The sequence below is a fragment of the Impatiens glandulifera genome, chromosome 7, assembly GCF_907164915.1.
Source record: "Impatiens glandulifera chromosome 7, dImpGla2.1, whole genome shotgun sequence".
Classification (NCBI taxonomy): domain Eukaryota; kingdom Viridiplantae; phylum Streptophyta; class Magnoliopsida; order Ericales; family Balsaminaceae; genus Impatiens; species Impatiens glandulifera.
Window position 1 is genome coordinate 15,274,478 of NC_061868.1, and position 21,040 is coordinate 15,295,517.

At 32.2% G+C, this 21,040-nt stretch overlaps 4 protein-coding genes across 5 annotated transcripts; 2 read left to right on the forward strand and 2 right to left on the reverse strand.

The window, feature by feature from the left end:
* Positions 1–1,701: 1,701 nt before the first annotated feature.
* LOC124909560 (glycosyltransferase BC10-like) lies at positions 1,702–4,050 on the forward strand. The gene is made up of 11 exons (XM_047450230.1): positions 1,702–1,840; positions 1,919–2,200; positions 2,290–2,406; positions 2,474–2,574; positions 2,697–2,768; positions 2,852–2,936; positions 3,034–3,114; positions 3,202–3,246; positions 3,324–3,380; positions 3,443–3,589; positions 3,675–4,050. The coding sequence occupies exons 2-11, from the start codon at positions 1,946–1,948 to the stop codon at positions 3,834–3,836; spliced, it is 1,122 nt and encodes a 373-aa protein (XP_047306186.1). The 5' UTR covers positions 1,702–1,840; positions 1,919–1,945; the 3' UTR covers positions 3,837–4,050.
* A 6,679-nt stretch (positions 4,051–10,729) lies between these two features.
* On the forward strand, positions 10,730–14,987 carry LOC124946036 (condensin complex subunit 2). 2 transcript variants are annotated; one of them, XM_047486589.1, is made up of 13 exons: positions 10,730–11,069; positions 11,156–11,257; positions 11,351–11,468; positions 11,543–11,616; positions 11,690–11,750; positions 11,826–12,026; positions 12,347–12,621; positions 12,970–13,114; positions 13,225–13,475; positions 13,584–13,617; positions 13,708–13,841; positions 14,413–14,523; positions 14,635–14,987. In XM_047486589.1, the coding sequence occupies exons 1-13, from the start codon at positions 10,818–10,820 to the stop codon at positions 14,842–14,844; spliced, it is 1,968 nt and encodes a 655-aa protein (XP_047342545.1). In that variant the 5' UTR covers positions 10,730–10,817; the 3' UTR covers positions 14,845–14,987. The 2 variants fall into 2 exon arrangements, with proteins under 2 accessions (XP_047342545.1, XP_047342546.1); XM_047486590.1 differs by having other exon boundaries at positions 13,711–13,841.
* Positions 14,988–15,013: 26 nt separating this feature from the next.
* Positions 15,014–16,054, reverse strand: LOC124946038. Its single transcript, XM_047486591.1, has 3 exons — positions 15,743–16,054; positions 15,630–15,653; positions 15,014–15,543 (listed from the first exon to the last, which is right to left on the reverse strand). Exons 1-3 carry the CDS (start codon positions 15,957–15,959, stop codon positions 15,212–15,214), a joined length of 573 nt encoding a protein of 190 aa, XP_047342547.1. The 5' UTR covers positions 15,960–16,054; the 3' UTR covers positions 15,014–15,211.
* Positions 16,055–17,046: 992 nt separating this feature from the next.
* Positions 17,047–19,644, reverse strand: LOC124909561 (CCR4-NOT transcription complex subunit 9-like). Its single transcript, XM_047450231.1, has 8 exons — positions 19,417–19,644; positions 19,255–19,326; positions 19,054–19,186; positions 18,862–18,968; positions 17,688–17,783; positions 17,389–17,600; positions 17,223–17,298; positions 17,047–17,118 (listed from the first exon to the last, which is right to left on the reverse strand). Exons 1-8 carry the CDS (start codon positions 19,642–19,644, stop codon positions 17,047–17,049), a joined length of 996 nt encoding a protein of 331 aa, XP_047306187.1.
* Between the last annotated feature and the right edge of the window lie 1,396 nt (positions 19,645–21,040).

Sequence of the window (21,040 nt, forward strand, 5' to 3'; positions counted from 1 at the left end):
TGCTGACAAATGAGAAGAGCAATGAAAATATTCACTTTTATGGTATTTTAATTAATTTATGGTAAACTTTGTCTAAGTTTTAGCATTACATAAACTAGGAAAATCCTCGTGCGATACACACGGATAAAAATATATTGTTACAACGTCCTGCGTTTATCAAATTTGGTATTCAATTTAAAATATAAAGTGTTATTAGCCTATTTGGTTAAGGAGTTGTACTTGTTTTTGTTAGGTAGCGAATTCAAAACATACCTATAGCATTTTTATTTTTATTTTTAACCGTTTTAAGTTTATGGGCGGGACAACCCAGAATCCGACTCAAGTATTCATTTACTCTCACATATATATCCAAATTAACCACAGCTCGCGACCCGACAATCCGGACACTTTCAAAATTAAGCATCATTATATATATATATAGATAACATTTATTGTTAAAATGTCTCGTGTTTATCAAATTTGGTGTTGAATCTTAAATATAAAGTGTTGGTAGCTTAATTGGTTAAAGGGTTGTACTTGTTTTTGTTAGGTTGCAAGTTCAAAACCTATAAATAACATTTTTAAATTTATTTTTAACCGTTTTAAGTTTATGGGCGGGTCAACCCATAATTTGACCTAAGTATTCATTTACTCTCACATAAATATTCAACCACAGCTCTCGACCCGGCAATCCGGACACTTTAAAAATTAAGCATCATTATATATATATATGATAAAGATAATGTTAGATGCCTTATGATTTGGATGTTAAAATTTAAGCTAAATTTCACTACGAAAGAAAAAAATACATAGTTTTTTATTTACATTGTTTAACAACATATTTATAGAGTAAACATCGGTGTAATAAAATTTAAATAATACTCAATAAACTCTAATTAAATTTTGTAGAGTTTATTAAAGGTTTAAACTCCACAACACAACCAAATGAACAAAAACTTGTCAAAAAAAAAAAGAGTGATGTAAGTTTATATTAGTAGTTTTTTATTTGGGATGCACTGGTTGAAGTGGTAGGTGTATTTTTTTTTTTTATAGTGTTTGATGGATATTTTTTCAGGGTATGTTTATATTATTTTGCTCAGTTAAAATTATGTTTAATATTTGGTCTAGTTATTTTTCTATTTGTATCATATACAAAAGAATATTAAAAAGATGAAGACATGTCTTTTTATGACATATTGTCGTTCATTGTTAGTAAAATGGAAGTAAACTCATTTTCTCGAGATATTATATGATGGCGAAATCTGAATAATTTCAACATTGAGTATGGTTATACTTTGTTTAGTTGAAAAATTGTTAAGAGTTTAAAATGCATACTAATATCTCATTTTAATATCATTATGATTGATGATAGATGTATGCGAAGAGTATATATAATTATGGTTAGCGCATCTTATAAGAAGATGGAGACGGTACCCATCTTTCTTTGCATTGACATGCTTCGACAATTATTTGAAGTATTTTTCTTTTTAGATGATTTTTAAACCGAATTATTCTTATTAATTTTGTACTTTTTTCATTTTAATGTTATGTTTTTTATTTTTATTTAATTTATAGAATTATTTAAAAAAAACAAATAAAAATATGATTGAAAAAGAAGTTATAATTCAAAATGGACATTGTGACATGCACATTTCACCAGCTTCTTCATGACATGAGCTAATCAGCCAACGATTCCGGTGCCCAAGCAAACACAACTGCCATCTTAGAGAGAGAAAGAGAGAGTATTCGATCTTTTTGCAATTGTACGCAAATCTCAGCTACAAGAAACAGTTCCAATCACGGTTGCCAGAACCGATCTCTCCAATCCGATCGATTATCTTCCTTTCCTTTGATCATCGATGTATTATACATTCTCTTTCTCTCTCTCTCTATTGCTTTCTTTCTTTCTTGCTTTCTCTAATCATTCATACATTTCCAGGTGCAGGTTTCTTAGGAATAATCATCCATGTCGAGAAAGAGGCCACTTCCTTCTACATCCGCTCGTCGCCGTCCTCTCGTTATCCTCGTCAAGCTCGCCGTCTCGATCTTTATCATCTTCGGCCTTATATCTCGTTCCGGACACTACACCGAGTCCGTCACTGAAGCCTCTACACAAAATCGCAAATTCCTGAACGATTTCGAACGCAATTCCAAGATCGCATTTCTCTTTCTCGTTCGTGAAAACATTCCTCTCGATTTTGTTTGGCACGTTTTCTTCAAGGTATGATCATTTTACCACCGTCCGTCTAGCTAGCTACTTCCACTTATACGAACATGCATGATCTGTTTTGAACAATTTCGATTTTGCAGAACGGAGATCAGCTAGACTTCTCCATTTATATACACTCAAAGCCTGGATTTGAATTCAATAAGAGGACAACCAGGTCATCTTTCTTCTATGGCCGACAAATTAGACACAGCATTAAGGTATATTTGCATATTCATCCATTGATTATGTGTGAAAAATGATACTAAATTCAAAACACATTCGCAGGTGAATTGGGGAGAACCGACTATGATACAAGCAGAGAGGTTATTGTTAGAAGAGGCCCTCAATGATCCTACTAATCAAAGATTCATTCTTCTATCAGACAGGTCTGGTTTTCAAATCAATGAGAAACATCTGTACTGACAGTTTCATTTGCAGTGGAATACTATTGTTCTTTTTCTGTTGTAAACTCATTACAATTTCTATCTGAAATTTCATTGATATGCAGCTGTGTACCTTTGTACAACTTCACCCACATATATAACTATCTGATGTCATCTCCAAAAAGTTTTGTAGACAGGTATCAAGAAATTGCAATACTGTCATTATCTTTGAATCCAAAATGATTCAAATGAGAGTTTTTTTTTTCCGAATGAATGACAGTTTTGTGGTTGCTGAAAAGGAAGATCGATATAATGTAAAAATGTTGCCAACCATCCCATTGAATAAATGGAGAAAAGGATCCCAGGTTTGTGTTTTTACATTTTACATAATCTAGCTTGAAATCTGATATGATATGATATGAGATGGGATATAATAAATTTGGTGATTTAATATATTCCCAGTGGATTTCATTGATTAGAAGACATGCAGAACTGGTTATGGATGATGCTGTAGTATATAGAGCTTTCAAGAGATTTTGTAAGGTATATATCAATAGACAATAGTGTTAATCTATTTGTTCTTCTTTCTTTTGAACTAATTATCTCTTACATCTCTCACTCACACTCCAGCCACTTCAGCCACCATTAAAGAATTCGAGTACTCACCTTCATATTGTAAGTTATTGTATGTTTTTTCATATGGGAAATCAATGATGATGTTAAATGAGAGATTTTATATACATATATTGCAGGAATCGGATTCAAACAATTGTATTCCAGATGAACATTTTGTACAGACATTTCTTGCGGTAAGAAAAGAAAAATCCATCATTTGAATATATATTTTTTTACTTATTTTTTCTGCAATTAGATGAGTGAATTAGAAGGTGAACTGGAAAGGAGGTCTGTAACTTATTCTCTATGGAATCAATCTGGTGGAGAATTTGATACAAAATCTTGGCATCCAACTACTTTTGACAGTGACAATACAAGCCCTCAACAAATTAAAGAAATTAAGGTTTGTAATTTTTCTTTCTTTTGTATAATCTTCATTCTTCCTAATTGAAAAATGGGCATTTGAAATTTGTTTCTATGATTGGCAGAGTATCAGCAATATATACTTTAAATCAGAAGACAGAAGGGAGATATGTCGGATAAATTCGACGTTTGTACCTTGTTTTTTATTTGCCAGGAAGTTTAATCCAGATGCAGGTGTGCTTCTCTTGAAACAAGGCATGATTGGGCCATATGATCCATCTATTTGAGCTCTTCCAATGTTCAAACACATATCAATATCAATGCTTTAACTTTACTATCATGGTACGATTTCTTGGCTATATTTTTTCTTCCACTTTTTCCGATCAACTTCGGAGCCATTTTTTATGGTTTTACTTCATTCTTTTTATAATCCTCAAATAAAATATACACATTATTTTTATTTGTACCATCCTCTCTCATTTTTTGCATACTTGGAATATCTTTGATGATAATATGTTCAAAGAGATTTCTTGGATGATAACTGTTCTTGGAATTTCTGTTGAGAAAAAAATGTTTAGAGTAACGAGTTTATCATTGTAATTAAGGTCTCATGTTTGAATTTGATTATCACACTTGTTTTTGTTAACCATATGTAAAGCATGATTATATAAGTAATTATTTTGTTTGAATTTTAAAATAAGAGATTTTTTTTTCCATAAATTCATTGTACTGTGAAAGTAGCTTGAAAATATTAAATATATGTGTAATCATGAATTGATAAAGAAACAAAAAATAATATCAAAGAACTCAATATTGGAGCTCAACAATAATATTAAAATGGAACACCTCCTGGAAAATTAATGCAGAAAAAATTGTTTTTTATTTTAGTGTTTCATTTATAACTTATCAATCAACCAATTTAAACATAATATATAAAAATACGAGTAAAAACTTTGGGACTTTTTAAATTAATTACTATAATTAATTACTATAATATCGTTTATAATGAGTTACACAATGATTTTATAAAATAAGGTTTAAAATCTAATAAACAATACATAGACAAAGTGTTGAAAAAAGAAAGTTTTCCTTCATATGCATTACTTTGTCTTCCTCTCTCTGTTTGGTGTATTGTCTATGTGATTTTTCTTAAAAACCATTTGTTTGTCGCATATTATATGGTATAAAATGATATATAATAATATTTTATATATTATTAGTCCAATCTCAATTAGCCGGACATTCAATACATTCAATATTCACTAAGTAATCAGCTGAGATTTTTCTGTTGGTCGAGGTCATTTTGAGACGAGGGGTATTTATTCCTCATTTAAGAGTGTCATGAGATTGTGTATCCATCAATTTGTCTTTCAACAACTTCATGATCATCAAATGTGACGAATTCTCGAAGTGAAAAAGTCTTTTGTCATATCTAGGAACAAAAATCATCGTTATAAAATTGAACATTTATCTGATTGTTGTTTTCTTACAAATATAAATAGTTATCAATTGTGGAATTTCACCATTTATACTAGGTTGGTTAGACCATATAAACTCCCAAAATCTAATCTATGATCCGTCCTCAACCATAAATCTGAATTGTAAACAAATATTTTTCATAGCACAAATATGTTGTCCCATACGTTACATTTAATGGGGCGATTCGACGGAATACACTATTTACATATGATTAGAGTAACCCATTGCGTTGAAAATGATTCAAGGAATTCATTATCTCGTATGCAACTAAAATTCAAGCTTCTTTTAAGATTAATAGAATGTATAGTGAATCTATTGTTGCCCGGGGCTTGATCACTAACGACATTCCACACTACTTTCATGTAAACCGCTCTTCCATAATATCCCGTTTAATCTCACAATCGAATTGAAAACAATATATTCCAACTTGGGTCTTAAGAAAATCCTCTTTATACAATTTCTTATAATATGGAAAAGTTCCATCATAACTATTTGGCTTGCTATCACACATTACTTCTAGCTTGGTGACAAACCACACCATCAAAATATTTTGTGTTCATATCTCCATCTCTAAGCCATATGTCCACGCTCCTCTTTCTTGCTTCAATCTCTTCCCTTTACATATTTTGATCATAGAACCATCTTTGTTTTCTTTCACCACGTCAATTGTCATATATCCAAACTAAATGATTCAACTTTAACGCAAAATAAGGATAGTTTGCCGATAAACCCCTTAATGATAATTTTCTTCAACCTTTTAAACTCAACAAACAAACGATTTTCAAAACAAAAATTCATTTTATCCGCTCCACTATATGACGTTCTAGCTTGATGAATATTTGATAAGAACGTATCCATGAAAAACTTTTTTATATACAATAACATAACAAACGAATTTAATATTAAATTTAATATTATGTCAATTATAACTCACTAAGATACCTCAATTGATAAGTGTCCTTAATCTAAAAAATTAAAGGTCATAAGTTAAAGTTGGGGTCATATTAGTAATCGTGCTAATTCTTAAACTAAAAAAAATCATATGTGAATTATAATATATTTAGAAATAACTAAATAACAATCTCATCAATCTACGCAGACAATTTAAAAGAATTATTATTAATAAAATTTTAAAATAGTATATGTATATTAAAAATAAAAAATTGTTTAAACACAATAACAAACAAATATGAAATGAGAAAAAAATAGGAAGAATAAAATACAATCACGTTACTCATCGGTTATCGAGTTAGTAGATTCTCGAGAAGAACGATTAATTTTCTAATCGACTCGACCGATTTTTCGGAACGAATATCATAAAATGTCATAATAATAGCATCATGAATATATTAATAAGACAACTACGATTATTAAAAATTCAACGATTTTCTTCAACCAATAGTCCTTACAAAAATAAAATTTACTTTAAAAATTTCCAAATTTTATGTTTAGGTTCAATTTTATTATAAAAACAATCCGATTTAATTGGGGGCTATTACATTAAAGTGAAAGAAGTAAGTATATTTAAACTTGCAACTTGCAAGTAATAAACTTTGATACAACATTTTCTTGGAAAATTTGATCAAATGACCCTCAAAAGAGGGTCATTCCCATTTTTAACTTAAAAAAATTTAATTTTTATTTTTAACCTTTTTTAAAATTTTTCCATTTTTACCCTTACTAACTTTTTTTTTCCTTTTCCTTTTCCCCGTTTTCTCTTTTCTCCCCCTCTCTTCCCCGGCGACTCCCCAGCGACATTGCTCCAGCCACAGCCACAACCACAGCCACAGCCGTCGTCCCCCTCTCTTCCCCGGCGACCTTGCTCCAGCCCCAGCTCCAGCCCCGTCGAGCCCAAAGAAAACCGATCCTCCTTCTTACACATCGGCTGTAAGATTCTTTCGACCTTGCTATTCAATATGCTTATGCATTCTTTCGCTCTTCTTTTTTCAATCGAAATGAATAGATTATAAATACATTTTAGCTTTATTGTGGGTTTACTTGCATTATGTCTGTTTATGGATCTTGAGCGTGGATCGTGGGGCTTGGGCGTGGGTCGTGGGGGGTTGAGCGTGGGGTGTGGGGCTTGGGCGTGGGGCGTGGTGGGTTGAGTGGGCGTGGTGGGTTGAGTGGGGCGTTGAGAGTGGGCGTGGATCGTGGGGATTGAGCGTGAGGGTTTAGCCTTTAACATTATCTGTAGACTGTCTCATTTGAATCTTATGTGGGTTGCGCAGGTATCTATTTTGTTGTTCTTATTCTCACAATGTTGCTCCAAAAGGGAAGTTTATTACATTTGTATCAACAGAAGCTGAGACTGACAATCCTGATGTTGAACTAAAGGCTGGAATTGATCTGTTGGGCCATGTTGACGAGATGTTTATTGACACCTATGATAGATATGAACGATGTTTATTGACACCTATGATACATATGAACTAGTGAACGAACATTCTCTGGACAATTGTTTTATATCCTCGGTTAGTTTTTCTTTCTTTTTAAATGTCAATCATTGGTCATTTTTGGATTAAGTTCTAGTTAGCTATTAATACACCAATTTTGATTCATAGAGTTATTATGCTACAACTCACTTTGAGTGCACTGTTATGGATGTGCTGAACATGCAATAACTGGAAATGTGTGTTATTTTTCTCTCTTTATTTGGAGTCGGTCTTAGTTGGCATGTTTCCAGAACTATCATTGTGCACGGAAGTTAAAATGTATAGTTAGTTTGGTAGTTCTAAGAGGCTTATTTGATCCTGGATTATTCTGAAAAAATCATATCTCTGGGCCTTGTTTGATGAAGGGTTATTTGAATTTAATCTAAACATCCCATTATCAATCACTTCATTAATCAAATTATGAACTAAACTACTAAAAAATTCTTAATTTTAACTTTTTATAATATTTTAAAGCATTAAACACTAAGTACTCATGTAACCCAAATATCCTAGAAATGAGATTATTTAGGTTATTTTACCATTTTATCCTTACCCTAAGTATATAATGATTGATGGGATGATGGATAATCCCAAAGAGCCCAACATCAAACAAACTTTAATGATATTTTTTAATGGAGAAAAAAAAGGCTTCAATGAATTAGACTTGTTTCATCATATTAATAATATGGATTTAGAATCTAAAATGGCATGGAAAGAACTTACGAGTCAAATCCATATGATAATTATGCGTGTATAATTCAATAATTATATTCTCAATAAATTGTCAAAAAAAATTGGGCTTTCAGTCAAGTATTATGGTCTCAAGAAACTGCCAAATCAATTGAGTTTTGGTCATCCCATAATTGAGATGCATGAAAACTGCACATGTCAAGTGTGTTTTTTTTTTTCTTTTCTGAATTCAAATAATACAAGTAATATGGTTCTTGGTTAAGTTTAATTTCTTAAAATAGTGTAGTTAGTTAGCAAAGAATGCAGGTTATACTAAAACTCTGCTTCTGGTTTGGTTCATTGCAGGTCTTAGATTTTAGTGTGGATCTAAGTGCAGCCTGTGCTGCAGAAGAATGAATGAGCAAGCACACTCTTATTCAGTTTTCAATTTCACTGTCATTTATATTCTCTACTTTTTTTAAAAAAAATTGCTTAGAATTCGTATTTGTGGATCTATCTATTCCGATAAATTAAAGCACAAGACTCTCTGTTTAAATTATTATCATCAAAAGAATAGATTATGGATCACCAAGAGAGCTTGAAATAATATATACTGCAATTTTGATTGGACAATCAATGAACAAAATGAGAAAAAAATACACTCCCTACTTAAAACACATAAAACTTTCAACTTGTAGCATCTGCATTTTCTTCAACCTTGGGTTTCATACTGTCATAATTTAGTGGTGGAATTGGCAACTCATAACCGACAATTTCAGACGATACCCGAGAACTCTGAAAGCCCGTCGTCGTATCGATCCTTCTTCTAGAAGAAACTCCTGTGAAGTAAAAGGATAATCACGTATGATGATTTTGTTTATGTAGTACATATTGAATAAGGAAATAAATTGAAAGGAAAGCAGCCAATTTTACAGACCCTGGAAGATGAGGACGACACAGAAGAGGATTGTGAATATCATGGCAAAGAGATTGCCATTAACCGATGTTGAAGTAGCTTTGGCAGATTTAACCTTGAGTGCTTTGATTCTCTCAACTCTAGCCCGTTTCAAGATTATAAGTTGAGAAATCTCTATGATTAGCTTCTGATCAGCAGCATCAAGTGATAAAGGTTTTGAATATCGAGGAGGCCTTGGAGGTTTTTTAGACAATTTTTTCTCCTTAACTACTTTAGTTCTTGTCTCAAACAATTTCACATCATCCAAAACATGAACGTTGCTACTGTTGTTCATAGTTGTTTCAGTAGATCCATCAGTTCTTAACAGAGACCTGCTAACAGAGACCTGCAGCAAGTCTTGGAATAAACAGCCCTTTGTTGTTGTTCTTCTTCTTCATCTTCTTCCTCACTAATACACCCACCAACACCAGTCTCAATATCTGCAGTTTTAGATAAGGAATCCATTACAGCATAACAACTCTGTTTTACCAGGGATGTCACATGGTTTGTTTAAAATTTCCAATAGAAAAAAAAACATTTGCGGTGAAGGTGGATCAAACACCTAACCTTTAGATCTCCAGTCTTACGCTCTCCCAAATGAGCTATCCCCGCTTATTTGTGAATTTATTAAATTCATTTTACATATTGCGTGGTACGCAATTGAATTGCAATTAAATCAACGCCCCACCCACGCCCAAGCCCACGCTCCACGCCCAAGCCCACGCTCCACGCCCAAGCCCACGCCCACGCTCCACGCCCAAGCCCACGACCCGCCCACGCTCCACGCCCCACCCACGCCCAAGCCCACACCCCACCCCACCCACGCCCAAGCCCAAGCCCAAGCCCCACCCACGCACTACCCCACGCCCCTCGCACAACCACCACGCCCCACCTCCACGATCCACACCCCATTCACAAATCATTCAGATTAAACTACATTTCTCGGATCAAAGCATTTCAAACCAAAACAATATAACTAACTAAGCATTTCAACCCTAAACTCTAACTAAAGCTTAAATCCTAAACTAAAACTCTAAAACCATAAAACTTCATACTCAACATGCAAAAAACGGAAAAATCATTGGGGAGTAGAACTAACTAAGCATTACTAACCTCAGTAATGTTGGGAGAACGTCGGGCTCAGCGTCTCCGGGGCTTGGCGATCGTCGGGATTCGGCCTGTTTGTGATTCCAAGGAGCAACGGCGGCTGAGACTGGAGCAAGGTCGCCGGGGAAGATAGGGGGACAGTGGCTATGACTGGCTGGGGCTGAAGCAATGTCGCTGGGAAGAGATAGGGAGAAAACGAGAAGGAGAAATGGGGGAAAAGAAAAAAGAAGAAGAAAAAGAAAAAAAAAAAAAAACTTTTTATAAAAAAAGTTAAAAATAAAATTTGATATTTTTGAGATTAAATATGAGAATTACCCTTTTTTTTTTTTTTTTTTTTTTTATTATGGTAATTTGATCAAATTCTCCCATTTTTTTTCTTTTTAACAATTTATATTTAATAATATTAACAATCTCCAAATGTAAAAATCATAAAAATAATAATCTTACATTTCATTACTACGCGTCCGATCTTGACAAAGAGTAAGCCCTGCCGTAGGATATTATAACACCTTCTTCTTTTCGTCCAAAATTGATTCAAACTAAAGAGGAGGGAAAACCCAAATCTCACGAACTGGAAAAGCGAATACCATTTTCTTCTTCTTCTTCATCTCTGAATTTCATCCATGGCAGAAATTCTCAGTCCATCCAAGCAGCGAATCCTTATAGCTTCACGACTTCAATCGCCAACTAACTTCATCGGACCCAATGACGACACACTCGAAAGAGCCCAAGCGCGAGCCGCACGCGCCGCCGCCATTCGTCGCAAAACGGCAGCCTCTTCTGCCGCAGCACCTCCTCCGCCTCCAGATCTATGCCTTGACAAGCAACAGATTCTCGATTTGTTCAACAATTGCATCAAACTCGCCAGCGAAAATGTTTGTCAATTCCATTTTATTACCTATTCCATTTTATTTTCATTTTTACCCTAACTAACTTGGACGGACGATGATGTGTGATGCAGAAAATCAACCAGAAGAATACTTGGGAGTTAGGTCTGATTGATCATCTCTACGATGTTATCAAAGTAGAGCAACAAGATGACATAGAAACCAATTTTCAGAAGGTATCTCATGTATTCCAATAGCTTTTTGTTCATTAGGTAATCATCAAACATATGATTGTTATGAATTCGATCATATTGAATGTTCCATTCCAGGCAAGTTGTACACTAGAAGCTGGCATTAAAATTTATTCAATGAGGGTTGACTCTGTGCATTCAGAGGCATATAAAGTCCTCGGTGGAATTAATCGAGTGGGACGAGAAGATGAACAAGGTTGGTTTCATTTTTACGTTGATCATGCTGTGTTCTCATTTGTTAGCTTCTTGACGCTTTTGCTACTATACCAGATAATGTTGTGGATGAAGATGGATCCAAAGATGATCATGATGAAGGCAATTCTAAGAAAGAGTCAAACTGGAAGGTTAGTATTCAGTAATAATAACTGTTTTACAAAATGATGATTTCAATACTAAGAGAGAATAATGCATTTGCAGGTATCGCCCTCATCAACACTTGAATCGTCATTTGAGTCACTCAATGTGAAGAAATTTGATGGTGACTATTTTCTTTCTGCCTATTATGTCATTTGTTGCTTTGATTGTGACTTTATGAAATATCTTTTGTTTGCAGTTGCATTTGCAGTAGATCCTCTTTATCATCAGACATCTGCACAGTTCGATGAAGGTGGAGCTAAAGGTTTATTGTTGAATAATCTTGGGATATATGGAGGATGTCAGGTTCTTTTTGATTCATTTGAAGTGCCAGGGAAGTCTATGGCATCTGGTAACAAACCCTGTAATCAAGAGAGTATTGATCTTTCTTTCGCCAAAGGTATGTTGGTTTTGATTCATGGTGATTATGACTTTGTTTCAATTGAAAATATTAAAGGGAAACTCTGATACCATTGTAATACTATTAGTATAGAAACTAGATTGATAGGGAGGAGAATATAGATTTCCACACTATTCATTTTTTGCATATAACTTAGGGCTCTATTCTCATTTTATAGGACCTGAAATATAAAATGAATCTAAGTTGTTTAGTATAAAGGACAAACATGACTGGATATTGGTATGCTAACAATTACAGTGTGTTGTTATCCTTTACTCTTACATTTCTTTGTGAAAATTTTCTTGTTATGATCCATATAGATTGCATTGACAAGATGGTGAAGTCCATGGGCATGTCGGAGGAGATCTCTCCCTCACTCAAGCACATAGTGAATCTATTTGATGAAAGTAATCAAAGGCCACCCATTACGTTTACTTCAGTTGACAATGTAAATGAAGAATTTCATGAAACTTGCAATAACACTAATGATGATAATGCTGAGTTGGATGATACTGGAGTTGAAGATTGTGCAACATGGGGTTTTGAGAATGAAGATCCGAATGGGGAAGACCCTATTTCTGGAGGTGATTATGAGGTTGTCTTTTCAAACCTTCTTAACTTATGTCATTTGGGTTATAAATGATTAAAGTATTGTAAAAATAAAGTATTTGGTTGATTATTTGAATGAATTGATTCATGATGGGAGATATTTGGATTATTTCCAAATAACCTTTCATCAAACAAGGCCCAGTATACTTGTCATTATTAGTTTTATTGTTACTTCTTTTGTTTTGGTGAGTTTTTGCTTTAAAGGATGGTATAAATTAGGAGTTAAAAGATTTCTGATGCAAACACAAACTAGAATTATGTAATATCCTTTTGTCCTAGCATTGAAAAGGAGTAAAGGATGATTCTTTACAGCACTTCTGGTTGAATCTTGCAGGAGAATGAACCATCTATTTTCCAACCCCCTAATGTGGAAGATGGAACAGAGAATGTCGACGAATATTTGTTTCTGAGTTTGGGGCTTAATTTAAAACACAATGCCTGGGCGGGTCCTGATCATTGGAAGTATCAGAAGGTAAAAGGTAGGCCTTAGAAGCTTGTGAAAGGAATATTACAATTACAGTTCTCAATTTCTTTCTTATTTCAAATAATTCATATGTTTATTATTAATTTTATTCTTCTGGGCTTGTAGGTGTAACTGAAGCATCCAAGGTAGATGAATTGCCTGTGGCAAAGAAGGCCAAGAGCAAAAAACAGATGGAAGTTGATATTGATTTCACCCAGGCATTGGAAAATGACATGTCTAATATTTTTGCACCTCCTAAGAATCCCAAATCATTACTTCTTCCAAGAAATAGAGCACCTTGCAATACTAAGCTGCCAGAGGATTGTCATTATGAACCTGAAAATCTTGTCAAGCTATTTCTTTTACCTAAAGTCATGGTACAGTAATTCAGTCTAACAAAGATTCATATATTTTTTGACGGTTTATCATTTGGATGGCCTACTTTCTTGCCTGATATGTAAGTCATTCTTGTATTTTGTTTGCAGTGTCTTGGCAGAAGAAAAGGGATAAAGTCATCAGGTATATAACTATGTTATTGAATGATCGCGTTCTCTTCTTTTTAGGTTTGAAATGCTTATATGTAGTAATGCTTGGATTTATCTTTCATAGCAGAAGAATGTGAACAGGAGATAGACAATGATGAACAAATGGCATCATGGGAAGATAATGGTGGTGAATTTGGAAATGAAGATGTTCATAGTGATGTAGAGGATACTGACACACTTGTTCCTCAGCCTCGTCAGGTTAGTTAAAAGTATCTGATTGTTTCATTGTTTTAAATATTGCAAATCACAGGATCTGTAAAATGCTATTCCAGAGATAGTCAATCATATAGTTGCTTACCAATAAAAGGTCGGAAATAAATAAAATTGTAGATTTGGAGCTCCTTTTGTTGTTATGTGACTATCCCTTTATATAGTACTTTCTTTGAACATAAAAAGAGAGTTAGTTATATTACTTGTATAATAGAATTCTATAGCTTTGGTTGTTCATAGAATGACTTACTTTCTGTAAGGAAACATCTTTTGATTTTTTAGATACAAACATGCTAGGTGCACAATGATATTATGTGGGTTTACGTAATGGCTCTATATTTATCTTCATTCCATTCTTTTCTTTTGGATCTGATTGACGAGGATCTGATTGACGAATCTATCTGAAAATGAGTATTTTGTTATATGTCTCGGAAATATGATCTAAATGAAAGGAAGTGTGTACCAAAACAGCTCCATTGTATATCTTTCTTTTGATGACCATTTATTAAGTTGTAATAATTGAAGGGTATTTACTAATTAACTATTGTGAATTCAACAGGTAAATAAGATTGAAGTCAACTATGACAAAACATCTAAACATGTGGATGTTCAGGCATTAAAAGAAACAGTTTGGAGCCACTTACAAGCATACAAGGAAACGACCACACAAGTAAGTAAAAAATCATATGAAGAAAAAAAGTATGCTTTCTTCATGTCTAAATCTGACTGAATGTTTTTTTGTTCTGGATGGTTTTTTGAACAACAACAACAACAATTATAGGATGAAGAAGAGGAAATGATATCATTTAAGAAGGTTTTAGCTGACATATTCCCAACTGACTGTAAAACAGCTCCAACTGAAGATATATCTCCTCATCTCTGCTTCATATGCTTATTGCATTTAGCCAACGAACATGGATTGTCCATCCGCGGTTGCACCAATTTCGACGATCTAACCATACATGTACCATCTGATGCAAAGGCAGTTTGATCCATGTAAATTTATGTGTTTCAAGTCTTTTTTATGTCATTAGATTTTGAAACAGCCTAAAATGTAGCAAACTGGTTGTATTTTACATCTGGATATGGATTCAGATGTTGGAAACTGAATTTAGTTTGATATATTACTACCCATTTTAGAAAAGAAAACAATTGAATTGAATTGAAACTTGAATGTTGAAATGTGGCCAATGTTATTAATAATAATAATGTGTTACCTATCTTCTTCTATGATACAAATCTTCTAATACATAAATATTTGTGAAGGGAAGATACTACTAGGGTTGCAGGTTTTTGTTAATCTGCTTCAAGAAAAGTAAAGAAGAGTACTTGCAAACAAGGATTTGATTGAGATTGAATCAAGATGAAGTCGATTTAACACGATTATTCATTCCTTCTTTCCATCCCTTTTGACGAGCTCGAAGCTCCCACAATGCAGTCAACTTCTTCTGAGCTAATAAAGTCGCCACAGATCTCTCTCTGGCTTCTTCGCAAGTTTCCATTCCGGAATTGCATTTATCCGCCTCTTTCAGATACTGAGATGTTATCTTTTTCGCCTCAAGTAATGCCATGTCTGCTCGCTTTTGACTCTCCATAGCTTCAGCTTCTCTTAACTTCAATTCCTCCGATAGAAGTTCGGAAAAGTTCTTCTCACTATCCTCTGTTACTTCTGGATCACGCTTAGCACAATCTGCGTATGATTGATTATAAATCAGAGATCTATTTATTCATTAATTGAAGACGAAGAAGAATAGGAAGAAGAGAAGAATACAGTACCTGTGAAAGACGTGTTGATCAATCCTGCAGAAGAAACAAGTAATAATAATCAAAATTGAGGAAATCTAGATGAAGTAACTGTAACAGATCTAGAGAGAAAAAGTTAAGAGTACCTAATGGAATTGACATAATTGGTTCGGAAAAACAATCGCAATTGCAGGATGGACAAGAAGAAGAAGAGGAAGAGGAAGTAGGGGCGGCTAAACCTTCCATTAAGTGCCAGTAAAGAGGAGGTCCTAGTATATAGCCGCCTAAACATAGCGCTAAGAAGAACAAAATCGCTTTTAACAAACCAGGAGTGCACGATCTGGCCGGTGGATTCAGCGCCATTATCTCCGGCCGGCGGGATGAAGAAGAAGAAGAATCTGTCTGTTTCTCTCTCTTTCTAAAATCCAGAGAAAAAGAGAGTGCAGATGGAGAAGAAGAAGATCCAGCAAAATAGCGTCGGCAGCTTATATAATATTTTATTAATCAAAAAAAGTCCCGTAAAATAAGTCCACTTAGTAACTATTTGTTGATAACTATATTTAATTTTATCTTCCATTCCTTTATTTTTGTCAAATAATTCAAATTTTCGAGGAAATTCACCAAAATAATAATTTTAAACAACATTTGTATGACCCAATATTTGAATTAAATTGGTTCGATTATTTGTCTATATACCTTTATAATTATTAATAATAGATTGTGTTATAATATATATCAATTGAATAAAATATGTTTCGGTATTGATATGATCGAATTGGGCGAGATTATGTCTCGATTGTTCGTTATAACCAATAAAGTTTGATCGGACTTAATCTTGGTTCGGTTTGAGTAATTTGAATAACTAAAATTCAATTTTCACTGTACATCACATTATTTAATTCATTAATTAAAATATTAAAATATTTTTTATTTTAAATTATTATTTTTTATTTTATCATTATATATTAATATATTTTTAAGTATTTTTATCCAAAAATATCTCCATATCTTTAAAATCTTCACCCATCATTGTTTTACAAATAACCCAATTTTTTTTTTAAAAAAACCCTTTGGTCAATGAAAGATTTTTAACTCCATAAACTACTTAAATTTTAGTGCAATCTATTAGTTTGATATTTATTAGAAGGTAAAAAGAAATAAAATTCTTAGTTGATTTATTGAATTTAAGAGAAAGGTTTTGATGGGATGATGGAGAAATTAAGGTTTATTATAAAATTCTTACGCTAATAAACTATAACTATACATAGAAACATAAAAAAAAAAAAAGAGATAATAATCCACCCAACGAAAATAAATCTAAAAAGGTCATAATCTAGTTTACAAAATATCATCCACATACAAAATACCATCCAAATAAAAAAAAAGTTCAAATCCAACAAAAAAATAAATAAAGAAAAAAGTTTAATTATTTGAATTGGTTCTTAACTGTCTATCCCCTTAAACGATTCACAATTTCATACAAATGCTGCATAAGCATTCTGATAACGGACGAGTCTTCAAGCTGAAAATTAACATTCAAATTTACAAAACAAAAATCAATTAAAACAAAAAAATAAGATGAACAAATAATTATTTTATTTGTTTAGAAGAATATGATTTTGTTACCTTTTCAATGTAGCTATTGAAAGCTCCATCTCTTATACAAATAGGAAAACATCGTCCCAAAACTTCTTTCGATGTCCTAAACAAGTAAAAAATCACAAATCAATAACCGCGATAATTTAATAATTTCATTTATAAGTGTTTTAGAAACAACTAGATTTATATGTACCTCGGATCCCTAAGCTTAGACGATCCAGCCAAAGAAATGTAACACCCGATAATATATTTGAGCAGTCTCATCGAGGGTTGAGGCTCGGTTGTGAGCCTTATCAACATCCTTTCGAGAATTCCAGTAACGGCTAGAAACCTTTCCATAGTTTCAAGGCAATAAATCAGTCCAGGTTGCTGATTCAACATTCTCCACAAAATAAAAGTTGCAACCTGTGATTAGTTCAAGTAAAATTAATATTAACTCTATTTAAAATATGATTTATAAATAATGTTAAATAATATGTCATTTATACTAACAGTGCATGAAAGTGAAGATCCATATTCCATTGAGCATAGGCATAGAGGAAATATTTCAGTTTCCAGAAGAAAATACCCAATTTCATCATCATCAGTCTGTAATTGAAAATAAAAAAAATATTAGTCAAATTAACATGTATTTAAATAATTATTGTCTATTACTATTGGTTACTATTTACTAACATATGACAAATCTTGTTAAAGATTTTATATTTTTTTGAAATAGTAAAATCCATTCTAGAAATTATATTTTTATAAATAAATTGTTCTCTCATTAAGGATTTTTTTGTCGTCATTTGAAAAAAGGGTGAAATGTTTTGTCGTATTACATATATTTTTGTGGGACGATAATGTTTCGTTTTGTCGTATTACATATATTTTGTGGGAAAATAATATTTCATTTTGTCGTATTACATATATTTTGTGGGACGATAATGTTTCATTTTGTCGTATTCCATATATTTTTGTCGTTGACACTCTCAGTATGATCAAGCCACCTACAAGAATTTTAAGTATCTTTGAAATATTTTATAGTTATTCCGTGTTTGTTCTACTCTTTTAGTTAATCTTAATAAATCTAACATTTTTTTCTTAAATTTTGTTTAGTATAGGGGAATGATAAAATTGACCAATGTTATAAGGTTCTTAATTGGTTCTTGTGTCAACCTATCTTGGTATGCCCTTAAGTACTTAGGTCTCTTGAAACCAATTATTACTAAAATACAATGTAAGTTGTCTTGATAGAAAATCAAAACAATCTCAAAAGTTTGTGAGTTAATCCTATTTAGAAGTGTGTACCGTTGTCGTTTATACCCACTTATATGATGTCTTTATTTATTCTCTTCCAAGAATGTGACAATAAAAATTGAGAGATTACTGTATAAATTTATAAAGATCTTCTAACTTATCATTTTGTCGTCTGGTTAGCTACGATAATATTAAATGTTTTAAGGATAAAAGAGATTGAATATCCGTGGTATTGTTTCATTTAATAAGGATATTTTATCGAAATCTTGTTTTTTATATTACACAATTTGTCATTTGTATTTTTTACCAAATATTTTTTTTTTCTTTATAAAAAGTACTAATCTATACTCTTGTGAATTGAAGCCTAACATTAGAAACAATTATATACATATATATATATAGAGAGAGAAAGAAGATAGAGACTAACCTTAACTAGAGCACCAAGAACACCCAAACTAGCAAGCCTAAGATTATCATAAGCTCTCCTTCTAACCTTTGCTGAAAGGAATGGGTACAAATATATTGGAATGTGGGCTGCAAAATAATATTTAATTAATCAACCAACCAACATTATATAATATTATTATTTCAAATTCTATTATTAAAAAGAAATTCAAACCTTGTATAAACAGCCTCTTTGTCTGTGGATGAGAAGCTATAACCTGAAACAAAGTTATAATCAAACATACCCGGTCGGATTCCTCCGCCGTCAAAATCTGCGGTTCAAGTTTCCTGAACAAATTGATCACTTCCTGTACATTGGATTAACATCATCAACATATCATTTCATTCATCAATTCATTAACAAATTAATAATTACCAATAGCAAAACACTGATAGTGTTTTGAGATTCCCATAATTTCATTGCAAGATCTTCATTTCTTGAATGACTCTGATAAATTCAAGAACACAGAAAAAACCCAGTTTGTAATCAATCGAAACAGACAAGAAAGAAAGAAAGAGATATGAAAAAAGATTGAACCTTGATAAGCATGGTCATGGCGGGCACTCTATAAACAGGATCAGAAAGGAATTGTATCAGTTGATCAATGGAAGCCGATTCCAAACCCGTCATCAGATCCAAATTAGGAATCCGAATCGGATCGGGTAACATCGGATTCATCGACGGAGACGGCGGCAGCGGTGGCAGCGGCGGCAGCGGTGGCAGCGGCGGCGGCGCTGTACCCATTTGCTGTTCTTCCACTTTCATCATTTCGAAGAATCTCACTGAAAATCTAGGTTTTTTCAGAGTCTCTCTCTCTCTCTATAAATTTTTCTTTTTTTTTTCAGAAGAAGAGGTTTAAACAATTGACAGAACGAAACAGATGTTTCATATTTCTATCAAAGTTGATATTTGTACACGTCATGCCTTCCATTGTCTTTCAAATCTTTTTAAAAATATTTTTTCTTAAAGTTCTCTTTGGATCCCTTTTTTAAATCAAAACTTGTTTATTTTCATAATTATCTTACAAAATATATATCACTCAAAATTAGAGCCATAAAATTATAGCAAGCACAACCCATATTCGAAAAAGTTTAAATAAATATTTTATCGATTGAAAAAAAATTAAGTAATCTCGGCCTTAATGTAAATCCGCCAAGATTTTGAGGGGATGAGTTGTTTTTAAACTTAGAATGTATATACATTTAGTATGATTTTATAAGATTCTATGTATATATTTTTCTTAATTTGAATAGACTACAATCAAATTAGTGTAGGTATAACATTTTAAAATAGAGTATTTTAATTATTTTACTTAAATAATATAAATAAATAAATTTTAAAATCAAACAAACTCTAAGTTTCAAAAAATCAAAGATTGATTTATGTAATCTTGAACCTAGATTTACTAACTTTTTTAAATTATAAAATATTAATTTTGCTCATAAAGTAAATTGATAATATCTTAACATTAAATTTATATTTGGTCAGAACTATTTTGGGAATTATTTCAAAAATAACAACAATTTATTATTCCATAAAAAAATGAAACTAAAATGTTATCATTTTGTCACTATTGGTAATTGTTTGTATATAAATGTAATTAAATCATTTCAATCTTAAATAACTAAATTAAAATCAAAAGAGTAATATTTTTTTTATAACTTTATTATCATTAGAGCAAGTAAAATTAAATGAAAATTAATATTATACTATTTAAATAAATAATAAATCCATGTTTAATTCAAAGATTTACAAAATCTGTATTATATTTCACACCATTTTATTTTTCATAAAACTCTTTTATTTGATTAAGTTTCTAATAAATACAATTAAATTCAATAAACCTTAAGAACCAGCATACAAGCCCATTAACACTATATATAATATATTACATTGTCACACCCTTCAATCCAAGGTGTTTTTAATAAAATTTGAATTTAAAATTCAATAAACAATAAATTTATAAAACACCACACAATTTTTTTTCTTTGACATCACCTAAGCTGCAACAATGTTAAGCCATTTAACAAAAAAAAAAAAACAAACAAACTAAGTCCTCAAGTAATCATTGTCGTTAATCCTTATTTTGAAAGAGTTTAGACAATATAGATTGAAAAATATTAGATCAATGATCCGCGGAATAAAGGACCATGGCTAAAGT